At 44.5% G+C, this 22,935-nt stretch overlaps 1 protein-coding gene across 1 annotated transcript in view; it reads left to right on the top strand.

Annotated features, from left to right (window-relative positions):
* Positions 1–22,935, top strand: part of TRAPPC12 (trafficking protein particle complex subunit 12) — a 1,223,059-nt gene that overhangs the window by 180,251 nt on the left and 1,019,873 nt on the right. The window contains exon 3 of the mRNA XM_069606031.1: positions 21,308–21,424. Coding sequence (XP_069462132.1) covers positions 21,308–21,424 — 117 coding nt within the window. The remainder of the gene's footprint in view (positions 1–21,307; positions 21,425–22,935) is intronic.

The following is a 22,935-nucleotide window of genomic DNA, read 5'->3' as shown; positions in this document are numbered from 1 at the left end:
GAGATCTTGTTGGTGTACCGGTTGTTTAATATCAGTATATAAGGCTTCAAAAAAGGCAGTCCATTTCTCCTCTGTTACAACATTCATCAATGATGGTGTCTGATAACTGGACATATTTCTCTGGTGTGTTTTTCTTCAAAATGTTAAACTTTGTAATCATTTATTTTTTTTGCTTTTATAACTTCTTTTTAGGGCAGCAATAGTCTCTGAGGCTGTGTCTGCGTCCAATCTTTACAGTAATTTCACTTCCCTTCTCAGATCCGTCTTTGTTTGGCTACCTGGATACCAGCGGTGTCTGTGCTGGTTTTGAGCGTCATAAAGTCTTTGGCTAGGTTTTAAGTGCATTACCAACAGCGTGGTGTAGCTAATCAAGGATATTGGTGTAGTTATGTCCAGGTTCTTTAGCTGGGCCTGCATAGTTGGTGCCAGTTTGGCCACAGCGTGTTTTTGTAGTCCGAGTCTGGATCCATTGTTTACAAATTTCTCAGCATCTGAATGGACCTGTTTTGGAGCAGTTTCTTCTGTAAGCCATTTAACTCAACAGGCTGTGGTCACTTTGGTCTGTGTAACAGATCTCTAAAGATTTCTATTTCTCCATACAGATTTTCTGGAAGCGAAGATGAAATCTATAACTGAAGTCTTTTGTCCTTTGTGCCATGTGGGGTTACATTTCTTTCCCTTTTCAAAGACCCCATTTAAGCGGTGCAGGCCACACAATTTCATCAGTCTGAACCAGTGAAGACCTCTGTGTTGCTTCGATGCTGAGGAAGACGTGCTCTCTGCTGTGCCATTTTTTTTCCCCTTCATTTGAAAACAGGTTTAGGTCCCCGCGCAAGATAATTGAAGCTTTGTCCCCACGGTATGCCTCATCTATGGCCTTCATAGTGTCGGGTGTCATGGCCTTGACACCCTTTATATATGTTAATCACTACTAAATGAGTCCTCACTGCAAAAGTTGGTGGTAGCTTTTTTAGTCGTTGTTTTGGAACCATAAGTTGAATGAAGGGACCATAGTTGAGATCAAAGGTTCAAAGTTTTTACCCGTCTTTTATCAATGTCAACAAACCAGCTGTCGGTCGCTCCCCTGCTGATGCGGTTGCAGGGTTAAGAAAAGACACAAAGCCCTCCAAGGCTGGCTTTCTCAGTAACCGTGTCTCTTGTAGGCAGATGAAGTCCGCTTCTTTCGAATTTGTCTCCTTTTTCAGTCAAGTGCGAGAACCCTCTCGTGTTCCGTGAGACTAGGGTGAATCTCGCAAAGCCAGCTACTTCAGTCACTCGTTGCTCGGTGGTTTTCTCCTTCACCAATGATGGAAAGGGCCGGTTCCGACTTAATTCATTCATACTGGAGGGTGTACTTTTATAGGTGACCAGCCTAATAGATGGACTGTTCCCCACCTTGTTAATTGTCAGGATCAAATGTTTTTTTTCTCGAATCGTGGGTTAATACAATGTCCCGGTCTTTCGGGACCCTTTTGTTATCTGGAGAGGTGTTTTCGGTTTCTCGGTTCTGTTCTTGACTTTGCTTTGGGATGCAAGTTTTGGGGACCCCTCTTCTCGGTCCCGATGGAGTTTCCCATTTCGAAGAATGTTCCTTACTGGGGGCTGGTCCTTGAAGTTCATTTACATCAAAGCCAAGCGATAAAAGGCTATTGGCTGCCTCCAGTAGTTTTTATTTAATTTTCACCTCAGATGAGTGCGGGTGAAGCAGGATCAAATCTGTGCGATGTTCATTCAGGAACTCGATTATTGAGAAGTAATCGCTTACAATGTGACGTAAAGGAGACACTTAATGACACAATTTCAATATGTTGTGCCTGTTTAGAATACATTCTTTTTCTAGGTCTATACCCGTTCCAACCTTACACATTGGGTCAAGTGCCTAGCGAGATCAAATCAGGCTTTTAATGATCCTTTTGCTGCTCTTACCCTGGAATTATCTCTTTTTCCGGCCCTAATGAAAAAGTTTGGGAACATCAGCTGTACTTGTTCATGTTGTTTCCTGGGAGGCGATTTTCTGTTCCAGCTAGATCGCAGTTGTGTCCGTACAGTCAGAACAGGGCTTGAAGGAGGGGCTGCTTGTCCACTACCAGATTTGTCTATTACTTTAGAAGTAATTTCAATGTTGTGTCTCTTTATAGCACGCGCTCTTCTTTCCGCCAGTATTAGGAAAGGGCTACCCATCAAGGTATTCTTCACTGTCGCCCTTTTAGGTTCTTCCCACTACCCTACACTTGGGCATTGACAAGATGTTTGCGCCGCAATCAGGCCTTCCATCTTGTCAGTGGAGTAAATGCACATGTTTGTTAAGGAAATCACCTTGTCCTCTTCCCCAGACTCCTCTACCCCTCTCTTTTCTTGGGGGACCGGGTCTGGAACAGTCACTACGTAGCTCTCCCCTCGGTCGGAAGGTCACTTTCCTTTCTTTGCTTAGTAATGTGACATTCTGGTTGTAGTAGAGCCTTCTTTTTGTAGTCATCTTATGTTTAGGGGGGGGGGCTTTCGTTTAGTTTTCTTGCTATCGGAAGTCGTGACAGTCTTTAAATTCGTGAGGAGTGGAAAGGCATTCATAGGACAATTTAGTGATTTCGAGGAGGTGCACACCCTTGTCGGACACGTTGGGCACAATTACACCGTCTCTCCACAGCTCTGAAGAAGCACGGGACCTCAACCTCCAGGGTCTCATTCTGGGAATGCTAGTTTATAGAGGGGGTTTGTGTGTAAGGTGCTCTTCCCTTTGCTGGTTCTCCCTTTTTAGTGACGTTAGTCATGTCCTTGTTACTGTTTTAAGATTGTTTGGTAGGCTCTTTTTGTTGGGATGTTGCTGCTACAAAACCTTCGATAAAAATCATCTTAGAGTGTAGCATGACGAGTAGAGTTGTCTGTGGCCTCGTACAACTTCATGAAGGAGGCCATTGCTATAGTCACTACAGAAAGCTATTTGAAGTGGCCTTGGGTTGCTTTACGGTTTTGATTTCTTCATATAGTTACTTTCGCTGGTAGATCAATTTTCTTTAGCCGACTTCTCCTCACACGACCCCTTCTGCTCAGCCACATTAAGCAGCGTCAAGTCTACACCCAAGAGGTCTCCATTAACGCACCGAGATTGCTTTTCAAGGTTACTGTTCGCCCCAGCCCCAGATTCTGGGGAAAGTCACAGTGGATTGTTGTCAGTGCTGGCATTCCTCTTTCTAATTCGGTCCAGCATGACTTCTTAATCCACTGAGTGTTTCTCAGGGCCTTCTTTCTGTAATTACTCGGTTTGGGCCAAAAATGTTTCTTTGGCAAGTGTCTTAGGCAGATTCTTATGGTGAACCCACACGTTGCCTTGTTCTGTGCAAGAAGGGGAGACCAGCCTTGATTTACAGGTTTTGCTTTTTCTAGTTTTTGAGGGGAGGGCGGCGAGGAGCTATGACTTGGTCTCTTAGAGGTCTTGGCTCTCGTCACATGATATTGTGATAGGTCTCGAATGTTTGTTGACTGCTCGGAGCGTATCGAAGACCGCTTGTCCCTCAAGTATCTCTCTGTCCGAGGGCTCCTTTTGCCCAAATTGGTGGCCAGTATGTAGGATTTTCTTTAGCGTTCTCCCCCTCCCCCCACCTCTTCGACCTTTTTTGGGGAAGGAGGCCAGCCCATTTTCATGTTTTTGTCTAGAATATTGTTTTAGGTTTGGTTCTCAGTTGGGCCCCTTTAACAAGGAGATCATTATGATGGGAATTTGGTTTCGAGGTGGAGGTCGCAGGAAGTTCCAAGAAGGATGCAAATTCCAGTGGGCAACATGAACCATTCCCCCAATCTTTGCCTAAATCAAAGTGTTCTGTAAGTAGAGAGGCTTCCTCCAGTTGGGATTTTGAAGCCGAGGAAGGTACTTGTCTCTTTTGGCTACTCTTTTTATCTTTGCATCCTCTTTCCTGTGGTTCTTGAGTTTGGCCCCCGCCGCCTCTACCTGCAACAGAGCTGGTTCAATTAGTAATAGTGAAGGGGGAGCGGGAGCCGGAGGCATCCGATATGTGATAGCTGTATCTTGGTGTTCATGGTCGAGTGACAGTCCTGCACTGCGCTCTTCACCCCTTCCACCCCCTCTAGTACCTCAGCCAGCGTCTTTGTGCTTTTATCATTGTTAGACTCAATTAGCTTGCCGCCCCGTAACGTTACTAGGTGCTGTGTCCGTGAGTGAGGCACCCCATATTGAATCTGTCCCCCCAGTTAATTGAAGGTTTTGGGTGATTTTAGTTATCATGGCTCTGTCAACTGACAGGGGTTTGCGCATGTCTACCTGGACTGAGTCAGTGTTCTCAACGTCAGACGGCTCTAATACCATATCTTTCACCTCAGAAGGAAAAACAAACATTGGGGGGGATGAATGTAGTCGGGCAGCCAGGAAAGAAGTGTTGAGCAATGTCTTAATCGCTTCATGTCGGGAGCCTCAGAATGCCTGTGGAGATCATATAGATCATGTAGGACCGGGTGGGGTGGGGCCATAGTTTGTGGTGTAGCACTTCTGAGCGACTGCCCGTTCAGATTGCTCCGTCCTCTCACATCGTTCTCTGTCTCTGCCGTCACTGACATCCCATTTCCATCTAGCTGGTTGGTGGAGTGTTTTCTGGGTGTCCTTTTCAGTCCTCTTCAGGTCACTCGCCTCTTGCCTCCTGGCGCTTGACTGGCAAGTGACTGGACTCACCGCAGGGCTCTGTGCCTCACCTCAGAAAATATAGATTTGCTTAAAGATGCAGTGTGTCAGGTAGACGGCTTGCACTAGTCCTTAGTACTCGGTACTCAGCAGCGTTCACTGTATGATCTGTATGATCTTTCACTGTATACTAAATGCCAATAGAAAGAAAGTTTAAATAAAAGAAAATACATTTTGGTACCACAATGGTGCAGATGCAATTCAAACAGCAATAGTACAGTGGTACCAAAACAAAGACTGTCGAAACAAGTTTTTTCAGGATCTTTTGTTAAATTTAACGAACACAGCTAATAACACTACTGACCCACCCCTGCGATGGAAAACACAGAAAACACAGAGAAAGCCAGCTGTGCAATACAGGGCACTCTTGTTATGGGAGACAAAGGTGCTCAGGCAAAGATGTCAGTTTATCAAGATAGACCAGTGGCACCGCCTTAAAACACTGCATGTTGTCTTTGGGGCTCAACAGCATTGAGACAGGATTTTCAGCATCAAACTGGGAGTCTCGTCACCAGACCAGGGTCCAGTTGGAGAGCAGCAGAGACTGGTGCCTACGGTGCAGTGCCTTTCGGTAGCTATCGGGTTGAATAGGCTGAGGACTGCAGCTGATGTCTGGTTCGACGACCTGAGGTGCAGAGAATTGGAGGCTGTCCTTCGGTAGCAAGTGTGCTTGGCTGACTCAACATGTCATCCGAGGGCTGTAACAGGTTGGATCTCGAGGAAGCAAATGACCTGGAGATAGTGTCAAGTTGGACACTCTAGACTAAGTGAGTCTCAGATGTGGAGATGGCAGAGCTTCAGTGTCGGATGAAACTCATGTGGAGGTGATCGAACAATGATGATGACTCTGGTTCCCTTGCTACATCTTGGACAGCATCAATGGTGCTCAAACGGATATGCTGGTGGTTCAAAGATGCAGGCAGAGCCAGGGGGTCACTTCCTCAGTTTTGTGGTTCCTGGAAGACCCAGCCCAGGGTCTTGGGGGGTAATGTGTGTCCTTGGTTTCTGCCCTTCTCAGCCCGGAAGGTTTGCAGAGGGTAATTGCAGGACCTCAGTTGCAATAGGCCTTGGTCATACACCAGTTTCACCCCAAATTTGCATGTGATGGATAGGAAGAAGAGTGTTCCTCTTTTGGAGAATTATGTCTTCACCTCTTTGGCGGACAACTTTGGAATAGACTGAATCCCCAACAGAGTTCCCAGTGATCCCTTCTTGCCTTGAAGTCCAGAGATGAAACAACTAAAGTGAATCTTTCTGCCTTACGAAGGCACAATTCTACAGTAGGTTGCCCCCAAGAAAGTCTGTTGTCAGAGGTCCAACCTAGGCTGCTGTAACGAGTATTTGTTGCCTTCATTTGTTCTCATACCCAGAATGCTTTATCTACATGTAGTGAGAAAGAAGGCAGGACATTTAGGGGACCCTAGCATAATTGTAGATTGTGGTACCCCTCTCTAGATGACCTCTCCTCTGGGTTACTCTTGTTCTACATCCTTCCTTTGACTGCCCACTTCAAAAGGACTCCAGTAATTGGCACGGTGGTGTGAGAGGGCCATTGTCACTTCAGGTCTGTTTTTGAAGCACTAGATCCCACAGGACCTTGAGGGGAGGGTTCCTATGTCCTGAAGGACGGCAAAACCTCTCAGGGAGATCAAAAAAGAAGCTTTGTGGGCATGAACCCGCATCAGTGGACCCACATGAGTAGACCCTTGCCATGAATGTTTCACCTCAACAAGCTGAGAATAATATGGCATCAAAATGCTTGTGGTGTTATAATTTTGTAGTCACCCTGACATAACCAGACATGGCTTATACATATAGATATAAAAATGCCACCAGGGTTCTGGAGTACACAAATAAACAAATTTGAACCAGTGGTGCAGATGATGATTAAAAAGCCACATCTGCCTCTTGCAACATTGTGTTCCAGTAGCTGTTCAGAAAGGCACATGAGACCTTTGAATCTGCCCTTGCACCACTGTAGGACAGGTGCAGGGGATTTCAAGCAAGAGAGTCATAGCAAATATACATGGATACACTTTGTTTTTGGCATGGCGGATTGTGAAAGGGGGTCTGGTTAGCTGGTCTCCCTTTGAGGAACAGAATTTTCTGCATCATTTTATTGCTAAACATCAAAGACAATTCAGGCTATCCAACCCCAACCAGATGGCATTCTGTCACAGCAGCCAAGGTCCTTCAACCCTCAGTTTCCATGGGCAGTGAACTATGTCCAACAGAACAGTGTAACCCCTAACAATCCCATGTACTATTACACCAAAAAGCAGGATTGTACCACTTTGAAACAGAATAGACATATGTGATATATGCTATACATATGGTTTAATAAAATATATAGCGTTCAATACATATTGTTTGCAGTAAGATGAGATTATTGTCCTGTACCAAGAACAGCGCCAGTTTAGCAGCCATGTCCATGCATGGAGGGCATCAACATTCATGTAAACTTGCTACTTATTACTGATGTTGGGAAGATCTGATCCCATGATGGTTACCTGCCCATTTCTGAGTGGGAAACATTTGAGCAGGATTCATGCCTTACCATTTACATCTTGGACAACTAAAGCAGCTACTCTACTCATTCCTCGTCTGCAAGTTAAATGCCTACTAACAGAACTTAAATACTGTGCAGACCTCAAGCCCTAAAACCAAACAATGCCTCAAGTTGTGAAATGTAGACCTACCAAACGATTCATATTCAGGCTCAGGGGGTGGTTATTTCAGGAAAACGGAGCATAATTCACATAGATCACATCACATTTTATGATGGAAGCATCCAACCCCCTTACAAACTCTCTGTGCACACTTTTTATTCTTGCTTCCTCTTTTAGACCACACTCCTCAATGTGGGAAAGGGAGAAAGAGACGGAGCGCTGGAGCCAAAGAGGAAATATGGAGATGGAAAAGACAAAGCGTTAGACGAGAGGGAGTGGGAGAGAACGTGGCTGGCTGCGCGGGAAAATAAGGATCAGGAAGATGGACTAGGGCAGAGCAGGAGGTCTAGGTCATAGCAAGAAAACTACGATGAAGAGGTTCATGACAATGGAAAAGGATTAGGATCAAAAAGGGCCATGACAAAGGATTTTGATGCACGAGGAGGAAAGCCTCATGAGGAGGATTACAAGGCACAAGGACTATGATGGAGAAGGACTAGAACAAAGGATTTAGATGAAGGACTGTAATGACTAAGAAAGACTATGATGAAGGATGACTAGGACGAAGGGCTAGGTGAAATACTATGACGAAGGGCGACTAATGAGGCTTAAGACCTGGACAAAAGACTATGATCAAGGATAAGGACTATGGTAAAGTACTAGGATGAAGACCGTTATGGATTTAAGACCTGGGGCTCCATGGGCAAGATGACCAGAGAGAGCCCGCAGTGGTCTGGTTGTGAGGGCGAGACTGAGAAGGGTGGAATTTAAGGTGATCTTGGATGCAACCATGGTGAATTATAGGGTGAAGTCTTTAAATTGTTTGTAGGGACTAATTTTCACTGATGCCATGCCCTGTTTAGAGCTGATTAGCGCTGCCTCCTCGCCAGGTCTTGCTGAAATTAGGCTGTCCTTACTTGGCATAGGATGGCAGTACCTACGAGGCTGTATCTTACATATGGTGACTAAATGCATGATAGCATTATTATGGCTTTTGAGGGTGCTTTTGGCATATAGTGCCAGCATCTGTGAGTCTATATCTTACAATAGTGACTTAAAAGGCATATAATTGTATTGTAGGGGCATTTGAGGCTGCACTTTAGATATGATGGTAGCAAATGCACATAAATGGTTTTACCGTATAATATTGTGACTTAGAGAGGCATATGATGGCTTTATTGAGGTTGCACTTGGCATATGTTGGCAGTCCCTGGCCATATGGTTTTGCTTTAGATATGTTGACTTACTAGCCAAAAATGATGGCTATTGAGACTGCCCTTTGCATGTGATGGCAGTAGAGTAGCATATTTCATATGATGTTCGCACTTGCAAACCTATATCGTACACACAATTATTTGCTGAGTATAGGATTGCATTTGAAGCTGCACTTTGAAAATGATGGCAACACCTGCACAGCATTTGGACAGTGTGCCTCAGCGCTTTAAAACCCTACCAATGGTAGTCTATGCAGATATTACATTAGATAATTAAGCAGAATATTGAATAATGTAGGCAATTATAATCAAAGGTGTAACTATTCCTATACAGATTAAATGCTATTATTTTGAATTGTGTATAATGTGCCTGCTTAGGATGGGCAATGTATTGTCTGTGTTTATGCTATAGTGTGTGGATTTTTGAGGAGTCGCAAATGGGAACTTCCAATGCAGATAATGGCATTAATGGAGCATTAGATGGCATGTGATGACAGCATTTGGAAATGTCAGGATTTAGCTTGCATATGTTGACTATGACTGGTATCTGATGATATTATTTGGTAATCTATGGCGTTACTTGGCATTTGCAAGATGCTACTGCAAGGCTGTAGCGTAAGCATGGTCATTATACAACATTGCACATGCATGCTCATGCAATACCCAGAAATGATGTGTGCATTCTCTACCTTTCCCCCACCACATGCTGAACAGAACCTAGATCCACACAGCAGAAAAGTCAAACTATCAGCCATGCCAGTGTGTGTTTTGAATAGCATGCACTGTGAATTGAATCACTTGGGGCCAATTTTGCCACATATGGCATAATTGGATTGAATGATTTGCCTAGGAGTGCACACTTTGATAAAATGGTCAATCCTTAATTTTAGCCCAATCTGCGATTTAGACCTTTTGAATACATTTATTTCCAAATTGGTAAAAAACTAAAAGAAAATTCTTGGCTTTCAAGGCCTAAAATAACACTGGCTTAGAGATGACTAGATAAGTACAAAAATGACCTGATAAACCAATCCTATAACTAATCCTAATGTAAAAATGTTCAACCAAACAAGTGTGATTGTGGCTTTACTTCCCGTTCTAAACACCCATAAAATACTCTCTTTAGAGCATTGTAACACTCTGTTCGCTCCCATCTACTGCTGTACATTACTAATAAAGAGCTCCCTATTTAAAGTTGAAAGTGGAGTAGTGGAGCATGGTATTTGAAAAGAATAGCAAACTGTGAGGGCGCAACCAGATCAAAGGACTCAGTACTCATATCCAGGGGGAGACTGGGTCACGGTGCATGCAAGATAGACGGGGTGTAAGCGGGGCAAGGCTACCATTTATATAACAGTGTGTGTGGGGAAGGAGGATGCCCCTCAAGGGTGTGTTGCACTGAAGTAACCAGTATATTCAGCAGAATTTGACAGTTGACAATATCCTGAAATAAAAACAACTAAACTTGACTGGATTTCAAAACAAACTGTAAATAGGTTGACTTTTAAATGGATTTGTGGTATTCCTTCAAAGATTTCAGATCAACATGAGGCATGTTAAATTTGAAAATGAGCTTCCAAAGATGTTGCCTGCACTACCTATCTAGCTGCAGTCTGCTCTGTCATGGGTACTCATAGCTTTTATTGTCACAGTTCATCCGCGTTGCCTGATGGATGCCTTACACGTGCCCACAGCACACTGTTTACCGTCTTGAAAATTGCTCTGTGCTTGTCTGGATGAACGTAGTTGGCGTTGCTTTTTAAATGTTGTGGTGAAATACTGGCATATGCGGTGCCATATCTATATTTAATGAATGTTGCTTACCATTAATAAGTGTGTTGCCAACGCTGAGAGGCCGCAGACAAACTGTGAGGAATGAGGGAAGATGGAGAAAAATTATCAATAATGTTCACAAGAGGCGAGATGGAGTGGGAGGAAGACAAAAGTGCAATTGTTTTCTCTGCAAAACAGGCCACACAGTATTTGCACAGAGGTCCGGAAAGGATTAGCTTTGCCCCATACCAGCCTGTTTTTTACCAATGTGGCGCTAGTTGAATGGTTAAGAGGAAGGGTTTGAATGAAAGACTATGATGATGAGGATTTATGATAAAGGATTAAAACAAAGAATGCTAAGAGAAAATGGTGAGTGTAAGGACACAAATTGCAAATTTGTGTTGCAGCCAATGCACATCAATCTTCTTGACAGTTGTCATGCCAACCAATTATCCTGCTTCTCAACACCCTTTCCCTTTTCGCTCATCTCTGTAGCAATGTTTTGGCCATAAGGTGGCACTAAAGTGCCACCAAATGTGCCAAAACCAAACCTGGAGTATCCGGTATCTACTCTATATTGCCACCTGCACTGCTGTGTGAAAGCCTGAGGCATCAGCAGCCCATACCACACAGAAGAGTTACACTATTGCGTCAACTGATCTAAAGTATGCCTCTAAATCTTTGTTTTGTAATTTCTGTGTGTTAATGCTTTTCAACACAAATCTGTTTGGAAAAGTAAAAATGTATTGAATGGTTTACCAAGAAATCAAGAGACAAAACCTATAAATATGCACTGTTCAGACATCCGGATTGTGCAAGAAAAATACATGTGCTGAAGGAAAATATTGTGAGGGATCAGAAATGAGAGACGGACACAACATTGTAGGCTTCTTAATATTGGCCATGTTTATTAAAATAAAAATGGTGGGATAAAGACCTATCGGTCCCTATCCTAATGCAAATGTCCCTACCTAAGACCCTAAACTAAAACAAATCGACCTTGTGTCCAAATTATAAATGACCCTCACACTAACATATGCGAAAATGTGCATGGTAAATGTCTCTGGTTCCAACTAAAATAAGAGTGTGAAAATGCAAATAAGAAATTCCAACAAAGCGATCCTTATGTTCAGGAGTTGGTTCCCTTCCCCTGAAAAAATTCAGGAAGCTTATTTGGATATACGTGGTTCCAACAATTTTCTGTCCAAATGAATGAAAATGTCTATTTCACACAAAATAAAATGTGTTCCTTGGATTAGCAAGGCAAAAATGTCTCATCCATAGAATACGGTTGTCAGAATAGCAAACCACATATCTTTTCCACAGAACACTTCGCTTAGAATGGCAAAAAGAAATGCCTCCTTCATATTCCTCTCCTGGTATACTTCCCTGCCAGGAAAATCTCTTTGACTGAAAAAGAAATTCTTCATATCCTGGTATACTCTCCTGCCAGGTATCCCTCTTCAAGAGGATGATTGCCTGCTCTTATCAAGTCTTTCTGAAATCTTCCTCCCACTTTAAGTATTATACAATCATGCTTCTTCAATAACACAACTTGTTGACTTCAGTGGCCACTTGCACGAATTTCCCCCATGCAGACCTTTCATCTATGAGGTGTTGCTCATGTTCTGTCCGTCAACCTTTCTTTAAATCTCTCTTGGTAATGCCTGTTCCAGATTTCCCCCAACTGACATGAGAATGTGCCCTTTAATTCTCTCACAATGTCTTTTGGCTTATGGGAATGCTGGTTCTTGGTTTCCTATACTGACATCTCATGTCAGGAGAATTGTAGCATGTTTGCCTTCTCTCTTTAATTTGCTTCAGTCGATATTCAAAAATATCCTTCAAATACTCTTTCATGTTTTCATACGTCCCGGGCCCCTTTCACTCTCAGGCTGACTCACCGGTATACCGTGCTGTTGCAGCAAGAGTTTGTTGCAGGGCCAGCTTCCTGCGTCAGTGTTTGCTTCCTTTATAGCCAGAAGCTGCGCGGCTCTGCAGGGCTTTGTCTCCCCTGCCCCCACTGCGCGTTGTTCACCTTTTCTCTAACAGAGTCGCTCTTGTCTGGTTTACAATGCTGCCAACCTGCTGCAGGCAAACGTTGACCGCTCTCCCTGCGGTTCTTCTCCTTTCGACTGCCTCTGCTACTGTCCCGCTTCCCTCTCTGCGTACTCTACTGCCTCTCTCCTTGCTTCCTTCTCTAACCTCCGCTGTAGGTAACCTTCAGGTTTAAATGTCCCGCGCAGCTCATTTAGCTTTGGAGAACTAGACTACACTTCAGTCACAGTTCCTCCACATTGACTCCCTGTGCTTCATCTTCATCTCATTACCCCAGCTGTTATGGGATTTATTGGAATCCATATATGCTCTAGATGTCTCAAGATGATATGGTTTAAAATATTTGTTGGAATAAAGATAGTCAGAATTATGTGCAGTGATGATTTGCTCAGAACTCCTATCCAGATAAAGATCTTTATAATCCAGGGATGCTGAATGTATACCTGAGGGGTAAATGTTATTTTGCTGGGTAGGTTTTTCATACAGTGGTTTGGGTTTTACAATGGGAAGGATTTGCAAACGGGTAACATGCCATCAGGTATTTAGGGATTATGGGGTTTCCTCCTCGTAAAGAGAAGAATACTGTGTCCCTGCTACAGAAGTCATTACGTCTCCCTGACGGCTAGCTCCTCCCATGTGTTCCTCCCTCATATTACCACCCGCAGAGTCAGGATCAGGCAGTAACTGCCTGCCCCTGGCCACATGAGAGGAGCTTTTAGATTGGGGATCGTTGATTACTCTGCAGGATTCATCAACATATTGTTTAATGTATTTATTAATGTATTGCACCCTGAAAAAACGGTCTGTGCTGCTTCCCCGGTCTGAACGAGGAGTGTGCGAAAATTGACAACTTCTTCTATTGCTCCAAAACCTTTGAGAAACTAGAAAAGAAAAGGGTATATAGGCTAGCTGATTCGGAATTCAAGTAAAAGTGTACCTTTATAGATCTTGTTCTTTGTCTTCCCTTTTAAAACACACATTTGCTTTTATATTTGATATTTTCTCTCTGCTTTTTATTTTGTGACACTAGTCAAGTCTTTGCTGAATGGTCGCACTTGCAGCACACTCCAGGCAGCTCATCTACACAAGCCAGTGACTTGTTCTAACATAACTTTTTTTATAAACTACTTAAATATAAAAAATCCTGCACAGCCTCAAGTATAGTTACAGATAAAATTACTCTTGCAAACCTTCCTTTGCACCAGGGTGGACGAAATGTGCAAAGATCGAAGTCTCTGCTCTCCGGGAACAAAAGGCCTTAGAAGATGCAGAAGAATCACGATCGGATGGAGACACGTTATAAAACCCTTTTTAGAGATTTGGAGCAACCTTTAAATCATTTAAGAGCCGTTTTCTTCTGTTATATCCCACCTTCTCTCACCTCTTTTGACCCTCTCCTCCTTCTCTCCCATTGCACCAGATGAGATCTCTAGAGTTGTCCACCCTATGAAAGTCTCCTCTAAACAGGTGCTCCCTTGCTACTCCAGAACCATCAAAGACAACATTGCCACCCTCACCCCTGGCTTGGCTGACCTCTGCAACCACACTTTTGCCACAGACCCCTTCCCTCATCCCCTTAAGAAGTGTCGTGTGCACACTCCCCTTAAAAAAAAAAAAAAAAGCCGCCCGCTGACCCTTCCTGTCCGACTAACTATCGCCCCTTTCTTGGACGAACTCATGGAGAAGCTGGTCACCCCCCAACTGACCCTCCACACCGAAATGGCTGGCTGCCTCCATGATCAATCTGCTTTCAGGGCAGCCAGAGCCACAAAAACTGCTCTCCTGAACACCCGTGAAGACCTACTCTCTAACCTAGACTCTAACACACCCTCTGTCCTGATCCACCCCGATCTTTCCTCCGCTTTTGACACAGTCAACCACTCCGTCCTCCTAAACCGCCTCCATGATACCCTTGGCATTACGGACAGGGCAGTGGTGTGTTTGACCTCCTTTCTCTCTAACAGACCCTCCCAAATGCAAATGGGTCCTTTTCTCTCCTCCACCTCTCTCTACCTGTGGCATCCCGCGGTGCTCTATCATATCTCCATGGCTCTTCAACATCTACCTGGCCCCTCTGGCCCACATGATTTCCACTTTTGCCCCTCATTTCCAGTGTTAGGCAGACGAGACACAGCTCTATTTCAGGCCGCCTTCCCCAACCTCCCCTCCCTCCTCCTCCTCCTCCTCCTCCCTCATGCCCGACTGCCGGGCTGCTATTCAGGCAAGGTGCTCTGCCAATGATCTCTGCCTTAATGCCAGTAAGACAAAGATCCTTCTCATTGGCATGCCTGCTCCTTGTTTCCCCTCCCACTCTCTGGCCAGACTCCATGCCCCCCCCCTCACCTCCTTCTGAGGCTAAAAGCCTTGGGATCATCTCTGACTCCTCTCTTTCTCTCTCCACACATCACAGACCTTACCAAGAAGTCGAATTTTCAGCTTCATCTCCTTAGGGGCCTTCTACCTTTCCTTACCTTCCCCCCAGGAAGCTCAATGTCTCCAGAGCCCTGGTTCTCTCTAGGCTTGGCTACAGCAATAGCCTCTTCCTCAACCTGCCTCTTTCCTATCCTCGCCCCCTACAAGTAATCCACAATAGGACTGCAAGACTTATCCTTGACCTCAAGCCCAGGGACTGCATCGCACCAGCCCTAAAATCTCTCTACTGGCTCCTGTTGACGGCAAGGATCAAATGCAAGACCCTTTGCATCATCCACAAGGCTGTGTGCGGCTTGAGATCTCTCTACATCCAGCTTTCTCTCCGGAAATACTTCCCGGCCAGAGTCCTTCAGTCTTCTGGCTCCAACTCTCTGCAGGTCTAACGTTTCTCCATGCAGAGAGTGGGAGGCAGATCCCTTTCCTCGGCTGGTGCCTCCCTCTGAAACAGAACAAACACCCACCCACCCACCCCAGACTTGAGCCAGATCTTCTTAAATTCCTTAACTTCTCAAGATCTTCCTTTCTCCTCTCTCGGCCCCCGTGCTAAACTCTCCATCTGCTGCTGCAATTGGGGCCTGGTCCCTTCAGAGTCATACAGGGGCCAGACCACCCCCCCAGCATCTTTTGCCAGAACTTGCCCTCGTGCACCCTTCCCCAGACTATCCCAAATTAGTCCTCTCTCCACGGCACTCTTCCTCCCCACCCCCTCTTTCTGCCTTGCCCTGACCAGCACTAGCCCGCCACCCCCAGTGGGGGTACCTCTCTCCTGCACTTCTCCCTCTACCCCCACCCCTTTGCATGCACTTGCTTGTCATGCACTTTCACGCTAGGATTGCCACAAAGCCAATATAAAACAGCTTTAAAAAATCTATGTTTTACCCCCCTCCCCTCCATCTTGTCTTACAGCGCCCAGATAGACCTGTGTATAGGCACCATACACATGCCCAATAAATAAATAAAATAAATATTCAAAGATCACTTGACCCATAGGTAAGTCTCCCCTCAAGTTGCTTCATTTAGCTACATCCAATAAGTTTAATACAATTCAGAGAAGGACCCACCAGTGGCCACCACCCCGGCTTCACCTTCCAACTGAATCCAGTGCAACTCCTGTAGCAGGCATTGTAGGGCCACCCCCACTCGGCTTTCAGTCACACAGACAAGGTATATGAAAACAGACCCAACACACCACCTTTTTTCCCCAATCATCTATCTTTCTAACTCTGATGCACTCTCTCTGATACACACGTATGTGATCACTCTTACAGGCAACCATACACAACTATTCACCCTACAGATAAGGTTTACCTCTAACCAAAACCTTTCCAAACATACCGAAACCTATATAAAAAAAGTCTCTCTAAGCATAACCAAACAAAATTGTATACATTTCTGCCGCATCCACACCTCCACTTGCATTATTCCTATACTGCACAACGCTTAAGCACATCTACTCCTCCTACTTCAACTAGTAGTAATAACAAACAACTTCAACACTTAACTACTACCCACTCCTACTGTACAGCTATACATTCCTACATCATTATTCGGCACACCCTTCAATGGTACCACACTAACCATACATCCTGGGATCTGAACATTTGACAGTCTCGCCAAAGGAAATCCAAGAGCTGTGGCCACAACGGGACAACATGTTTCAACTCAGTCTCTTCTCGCCAGAGGTCTTGGACTGTGTCTATCCTCCATCCCAACTGAGCTCTGGTGAAGCATATTCTTAAAAAGTGACTGTGATAAACAAAACCACGAGGTGCCTGACACCTGGACAGTATATGCTAATATAGAAACCTGTCTTGCTACGGATTATACCATCTCTCTTACTTGCTGAGTATCAGGACCACCTCATTTTCAGCTAACCACTGACTGTCCAAGTTACTATTGTGAGGTACCAGGAATGACACACAGAAGACTCATGGTGGTTGGCATAAACTTTTAGTAAATAATAATAAAGGGGCTGGAAAATGCCTCGCTGTCCGTAATCTAGGAGGTATTTCCCTGCCTCAACCAAAATTAAGGACATGTCCTGTGTCAAGATGTCCAAAGCAAAAATGTTCTGTGTACAACATCCTATCCTAGCGCTCTCATTCTAAAAGTAACTCTAAGGTGTTGAGGGCATTGATATTTGGCTTGAAAAGTGCACAAGTGTTCAAGTTCAGAAAAAAGGAATATATCCAACAAAAATTCCAACGGGATAATGTTCACAGTTCAAGGGAATGACTCCCTTCCCTAGGTTTCTTGCCACCAAAACAAAAGTTCAAAATAATAACCATGTTCTTTGTAGCCAAAGAGGAAAACCCCATCCTCTTGGTGTTGCGATTCACTCCAGGGGAAATGACTCCCTTACCCAGGTCTTTCCCACATTCATTGAAATTCACAATCCTAAGGGCGTGAATCTTCCTTTTGATACTCTGACTCCCAAAACACCTGGTATACTATCCTACCATGTTTTCATATATTCATTATCTATCAAGATCTGAGGGCATATGCTTTTCCCCAAGTTCCTTTTATCATTGGTGTATTTGTATCTCCCCCAGATACAAGAACTATGCAGCTCAGTTTGTGATGTAAACTGTAGGGAATTTGCCTCCTGTTTCAGTTAGGGACCAGGAATGCCTTCTCCAGCTCCCTCCCGGGGCCCCCAACCTTCCACTGTGGGCTCGCTGGCTTTAGAACGGCTCCCTTGGCTTCTCTGACCCCGCTTGGGTCTCTCTCTTTCTCTTTATCTTTCCCGCACCCCCCTCCCGCATCTCTGCAGCTGGTGGCAGTCTGCACGTCGCTATGGCTTTCCAGGCAATCATTAACTGGTCGGATCTACACGGTTCCATCTATTAAACTCCTGCGTTACTGAAGGGGGTGGTGTTTGGAGCCAATCGTATATCTCCAACCGCTAGACCGCTCACTTTGGTCTAGCTGAGCGCACTTCATTCCGGTTGCTCTCTTCCTTGTGTCAGTCTTTGTTACTGATGTAACTACGTGATGTTTAAAAAGTTCGATGACTAAGTGTTGGAGAATATTGAGGGTTACTGCCGAAATAGGCCATGACGGCCTGAGGTACTGAAGTGGTGTCCCTTAAACGAGAATGGAGTATACATGTCTCACCCAATGGTGTTGCTCCACCCCCCCGACGATCGCCTGCCCCCAGTGCTTTAAGTGGGCCGGGGCCTGCCGGGGCCGGGCCCCGCCAGTCTCCAAAAAGTGGGGCTGAGCCAGGGCCCTGCCGGGGCCCCCCAATCGCACCACGCCATGGCAGGACGCATTATCCCGCCACGGCCGCAGCCGCGACGGGAGATGCGCCCGCCAGTGTAACGTTAGGCAAGTGGACAGAAGTGCCAGCCAGCCACAGCGTCGCTGAGGCTGGCTGGCACTTCTGTCAGTCACTGTAACTTCCCTGATGACCCCCCCCATCTGAGGGGTCATCAGGGAAGTTACAGTTCCTTTGTTGGCCATCGCCAGGTCACTGACCCTCTGTGAACCCGCAGGCTCCATGATTTAATATGTAGATTAAATCACGGAGCCCGCGGGTTCGCAGAGGGTGAAAGACGCCTTGGGCTCTGTGATCTCTGCTCAGAGCAGCGATCACTGAGCCCGAGGTGCCTGTCTCCTTTGGCACATCTTTATAAAAGATGCCTTGAATTGAGTACGTTTCAAGCCATCTTTTATAAACGTAGAAATATTTCTACGTTTATAACAGACGGCTTGAAACGTACACAATTCAAGGCATCTTTTATAAAGCTTTGTCGACGGACAAAACCACCTTGGGTTTTGTCCGTCCTCAACGCTTTATAAAAGATGGCTTGTACGTTTCAAGCCATCTTTTATGAACACAGAAATATGTTACAAATGTCTATGTTTATAAAAGGTGGCTTGAAAAGTACACAAACCGTAGTAAGGTAAGCACACAAGTGTGCGCAACTTACTATGGTTTGTACACTTTCAAGCCACCTTTTATAAACATAGAAATATGTAACATTGCAATGTTTATAAAAGAAGGCTTGAAAAATACACAAACCATACTAGTACGCATACAAATATATAAATGCTCTACTACATTTATATATTTGTTTGCGCACCCTACTATGTTTTGTGCACTTTTAGGCCACGCCCACAGCTGATGCCACGCCCCCAAATGAGGGCCCCCCCTCAATTTCTTACCCCACTTAAAGCACTGCCTGCCCCCATGTGTCGGGACCAGGTAGTCGTTGCCATCCTTTGACCACATGAAGAGAGGCCACCTCCGGGAAAGGATTGATAAAATCATTGGATTAATCACAAGGCATAAAATAAGCAAAGTCGCATAGCAATTTGCTATGCAATTCTGTAGGTTTGCTAATCAAATGGACACTTGTGTGCCAGAGTTAGCTATTTAAGTTGCACTCTTCAATTAAAGCACAGCTCACCCTGCATTTCTCTGTTCACTTCAAGTGTGAATGGAGAGAATGTGCAGCAATAATCATCTCCACTCTTAAGTGCCAAAGGCATGTGTGGGAGTGCTAGGTAAGAATTTCTTTTTCAAATTGCAAACCAAAAGTAAATGGTGATACTTTAAGCTTTCTGTATCCTGTCTGGCAAAGACCAGTATGTGTCAACTTTATAAAATGTAAGTTGTTATAATGCATAATTACAGTATTAATACTGTAAAACACTGCCTGATCTCATGCTTTACAGTATAGTGTATCTAAATTTCATAGTGTCAACTATATTCATTTTGTTGGGTAAGATGCATCATATCGACGAGTGAACACTTTTGAAAATGTACATGATCAAATGCTTTTGATGGCAAGCCTAGTTCTGTAACCTGCAGGTTGCATACATCTTGCAACTGGTGCGCAACTAACCCATACCACCCTGTTGCTTTATACCAGGTACCCTGAAAGTGAGATAACCGCAAACTACAATATTCCACCTAATTTGTCAAGTTCTCTGTCTGCTACACAGTCCTCTCTGCTTAGTCTTTATTTCCTCTTACATGCTGAATACACAAAGCAAACTAGATGCTTACGCAAAGTAGTGATCAATAGTTCCATCCAGTCTGTACATCTACAGATCTACTGCAATAAAAGTTTATTGTGCATGGCTGGCCTCTGGGTGACAGCAGTGTGCCAAACAAAGTGGGTTTATAGTGACATGCACCATTTTACAGAAATCACATTTGAAATGTCTTGTCCTCTGTTGCTATGGGTCGATTGCATTTCTTTTAGGTTGACTAGGTAAACTAAGTTACCCGATCTGCAGGTGTAGCTGAAGTTTAAAGAATTAGAAAGGCCTCGCTCCTCTCGCTAATGTCTTATTTCAGCGGTACACAACTGCTGTATTATTGCTAATTTCATGTCTTGGGTACAAATAAGTTCTGGTGACATTAACAATATTAGTACAAAATTACTAATCAAATGGGCCGGTTTGCTAATCAAACATTTTGAAATTGAAACTCTGATAATCAATTTTTGAAAACTAATTTATGCCTTGCATTACACTATCCTTTATTCCTAACTAGCTACGTACCAGCGGTGCGCTGAAAGTCATCCAGCATACCCATGGGCCCCCTATGATCACCTAGGACTAATGCCACGCTCAGGTAAGACCTGTGGCTGCCTCTGACCCTGCGTTTTACCCTAACCCTAAGGTTTGGTGATGAACAAATGCTTCCAACTAAAGATTTGTGGACGCTCTTCATTTAACACTGCCTTTTGCTGCACACAATGGTTTAATTACCTTAGATATAAACTATTTTAATTTATGAACCTCACATTTATTTGAAATGACACCTGCGTTAGCGTCTTTTCCACCTGCTTCACTCCCTCGTGAAAATTTGGCCTTGGCTGTTTTACCACCTCTTTCAATGCTTGCTGTCCAAAAGTGGTTTTGGAGATTGTAGAAACACGTACAGTGCTTATGTACCCATTGGGAGCTACCATTAGGTGAGCATATGGAAGCCTAAGAACCCTGTCTTGTCTAGGAAGGAAAACTGACATACTCCCTACACTTAGGGCCTGTGGCAAACTCTGGATATTGCGACCATGATTTGGTTTGATTTGCAAACATTGCACTATTAAATCTGTTATACAGAACCTTAGCCTCTGTATCTTTAAGATTGTAATTCTTCAACTAGGAACCAGGGTAGAATCCCAAAATCTGTAGGATTCCGAAAGCAAGGGGGAATTAATTATATGGTTGTTGGTGAGGAAACATCAACGCCTCTCTCATGTTTATCAACTATTATTTAACAAACGCCAAGGAGTCGATCAGTGACGTTTGGGCAGCTAAGTCCAACTGCTTAATGGACAAGCCAGTAAGCAGGGCATGCATATATGTAGCTTTTTGCAGGAGTGCACACAACAATGTTTCACACTGTACAGCCTTTATTGGATGAAGAGAAAGTAGCAGTGGTGCCTGCATTTGCAGCTGCATGTTTAGCTGATGTGATGCGCAAATAATTACCTGTGTATTTTCTTTTGTAGGGAGATGCATTGAGAGATTTAATGCTACGCTTCTTGGGGGAACAAGCTGCGCTTAAGAGACAAGTTTTAACTGCCAACCTAGTGGATCAATCCTTTGTAGGTTTAAAACAACTAATTGTAAGTATCTATGCGCTTGATAGCTTTAAACTGTTTTGTATTGTCTTTAGTTTTCAAGACCCTGTGAAGTCCACAGCCCTTTTCAGTTACCTGGACCTGTTTTCTAGATTGTTCCCTCCTGCCTCACCTCTAACTGGGTGAGCTAAGGTTGGTAAAGAAATGTCACCAGTACAAGAATTAGAGACCATTTTACTCCAACTGTAGGTTGGAGTAAAATGTGTTAGAATCTGGTTTGTGGCAACTCACAAAGCGGTCATTATCTCTTTAGCCCCAAATAATTTGTTCTAGACAAGTGAGAAAAGCATAATTGTCATCATGTCCAAAGTTAATTTGTGTAGAACTTCAATGTAAGGAAGTGGATATTTGAAAACATAACCCAAAAAATAACCGTAAATAACTTTGCTGACTAGTCCTAAATAAGAGTTTAGCAACAATAGCCATGATCTATGTACAAAACTGTCAGCTGTCGACTCCCCAACACACCAGGTATGGTGGGGAGTAGACGGTGAATGGACCCAGCACCTAGGGCCATACATGGAATGACTGGGTGATCCCCACTGTTTCCTCCCCATGTTATTTGTAGATCCATTGCTGACATTTGCCCTTCCTCCCCTGCTGGATTTTCACTCCCTTGTTTATCTGCTCCCTGTGAAGGCATCATGAAGTAAAGTAGACGGACATCCGAAATGGAGTTTGGGATGAAAACTTTTATTGACCGTAAAAAGACCCATCTTGCCCTATGCTAACATGGAATTTCCCTACCTAAAGGAAACTAAGGATAGTCTGCATCAGGAAGTAAAAAATAAAGCTTTCTGTGTCCAAATCCTACGCTTGCCCTCGCCTCTATTTATATACACTGTGTGGGATTCTCAACGTCAAAAGAGTAAGTGTTAAAGTTCTGAGCCTCTTCCAGCTCCTTGCTTGCCAAGGGGTTCCCTTTCCCAAGTGTCAAGGCCCTTCCCCCTAGCTTTCTGGTTCTTCTTCACAACACGATTTCCAGGGCCGCTTTTCAGCTCCTCTGGTTTGGCAATTCTTCACAAGTTTCACAACTACAGTTCAAACTTCCTTTATGTTCAATCACAGGTTTCTCTGCAAGTAGTTAATATGGCTTTTCAATAGACGGGAGTCCCCGGCCTAGATGGGACAGGATCTAGGATGATGTTTGGGAGGAGGGCCTGGCCCTCATGAAGAACCCTTGTACGGCTCCAGCCAAGCGGGATAGGCTGGAGAAGAAATATAGGGTGCCGGACTCAGTACCCAGGTGCCTGAGGTCGCAGCTATTGCCGGATTCGGTGGTGTCGGCGGCCGCGAGGAAACATTCGGCTAACTGGTCCTCCTCGGCTTCGGTCCCTCCGGACAGCGAGGGGGGGGAAAAGGATGGACGCCATGGGAAAGAAGGTGATTTACACCGTGGCGTCCACCATCAAGGCGGCCAAGGCACTGGCGATCCTAGCCAGGTACGACAGGGAATTGTGATACAAGCTGGGACCGATCCTAGAAGATGTAGGCCA

Source organism: Ambystoma mexicanum, chromosome 4p (assembly GCF_040938575.1).
Source record: "Ambystoma mexicanum isolate Mex_15411 chromosome 4p, UKY_AmexF1_1, whole genome shotgun sequence".
NCBI classification, from domain to species: Eukaryota; Metazoa; Chordata; class Amphibia; order Caudata; family Ambystomatidae; genus Ambystoma; species Ambystoma mexicanum.
The sequence above is the reverse complement of the archived record's forward strand: the minus strand, read 5'-3'. Positions and strand labels throughout refer to the sequence as shown.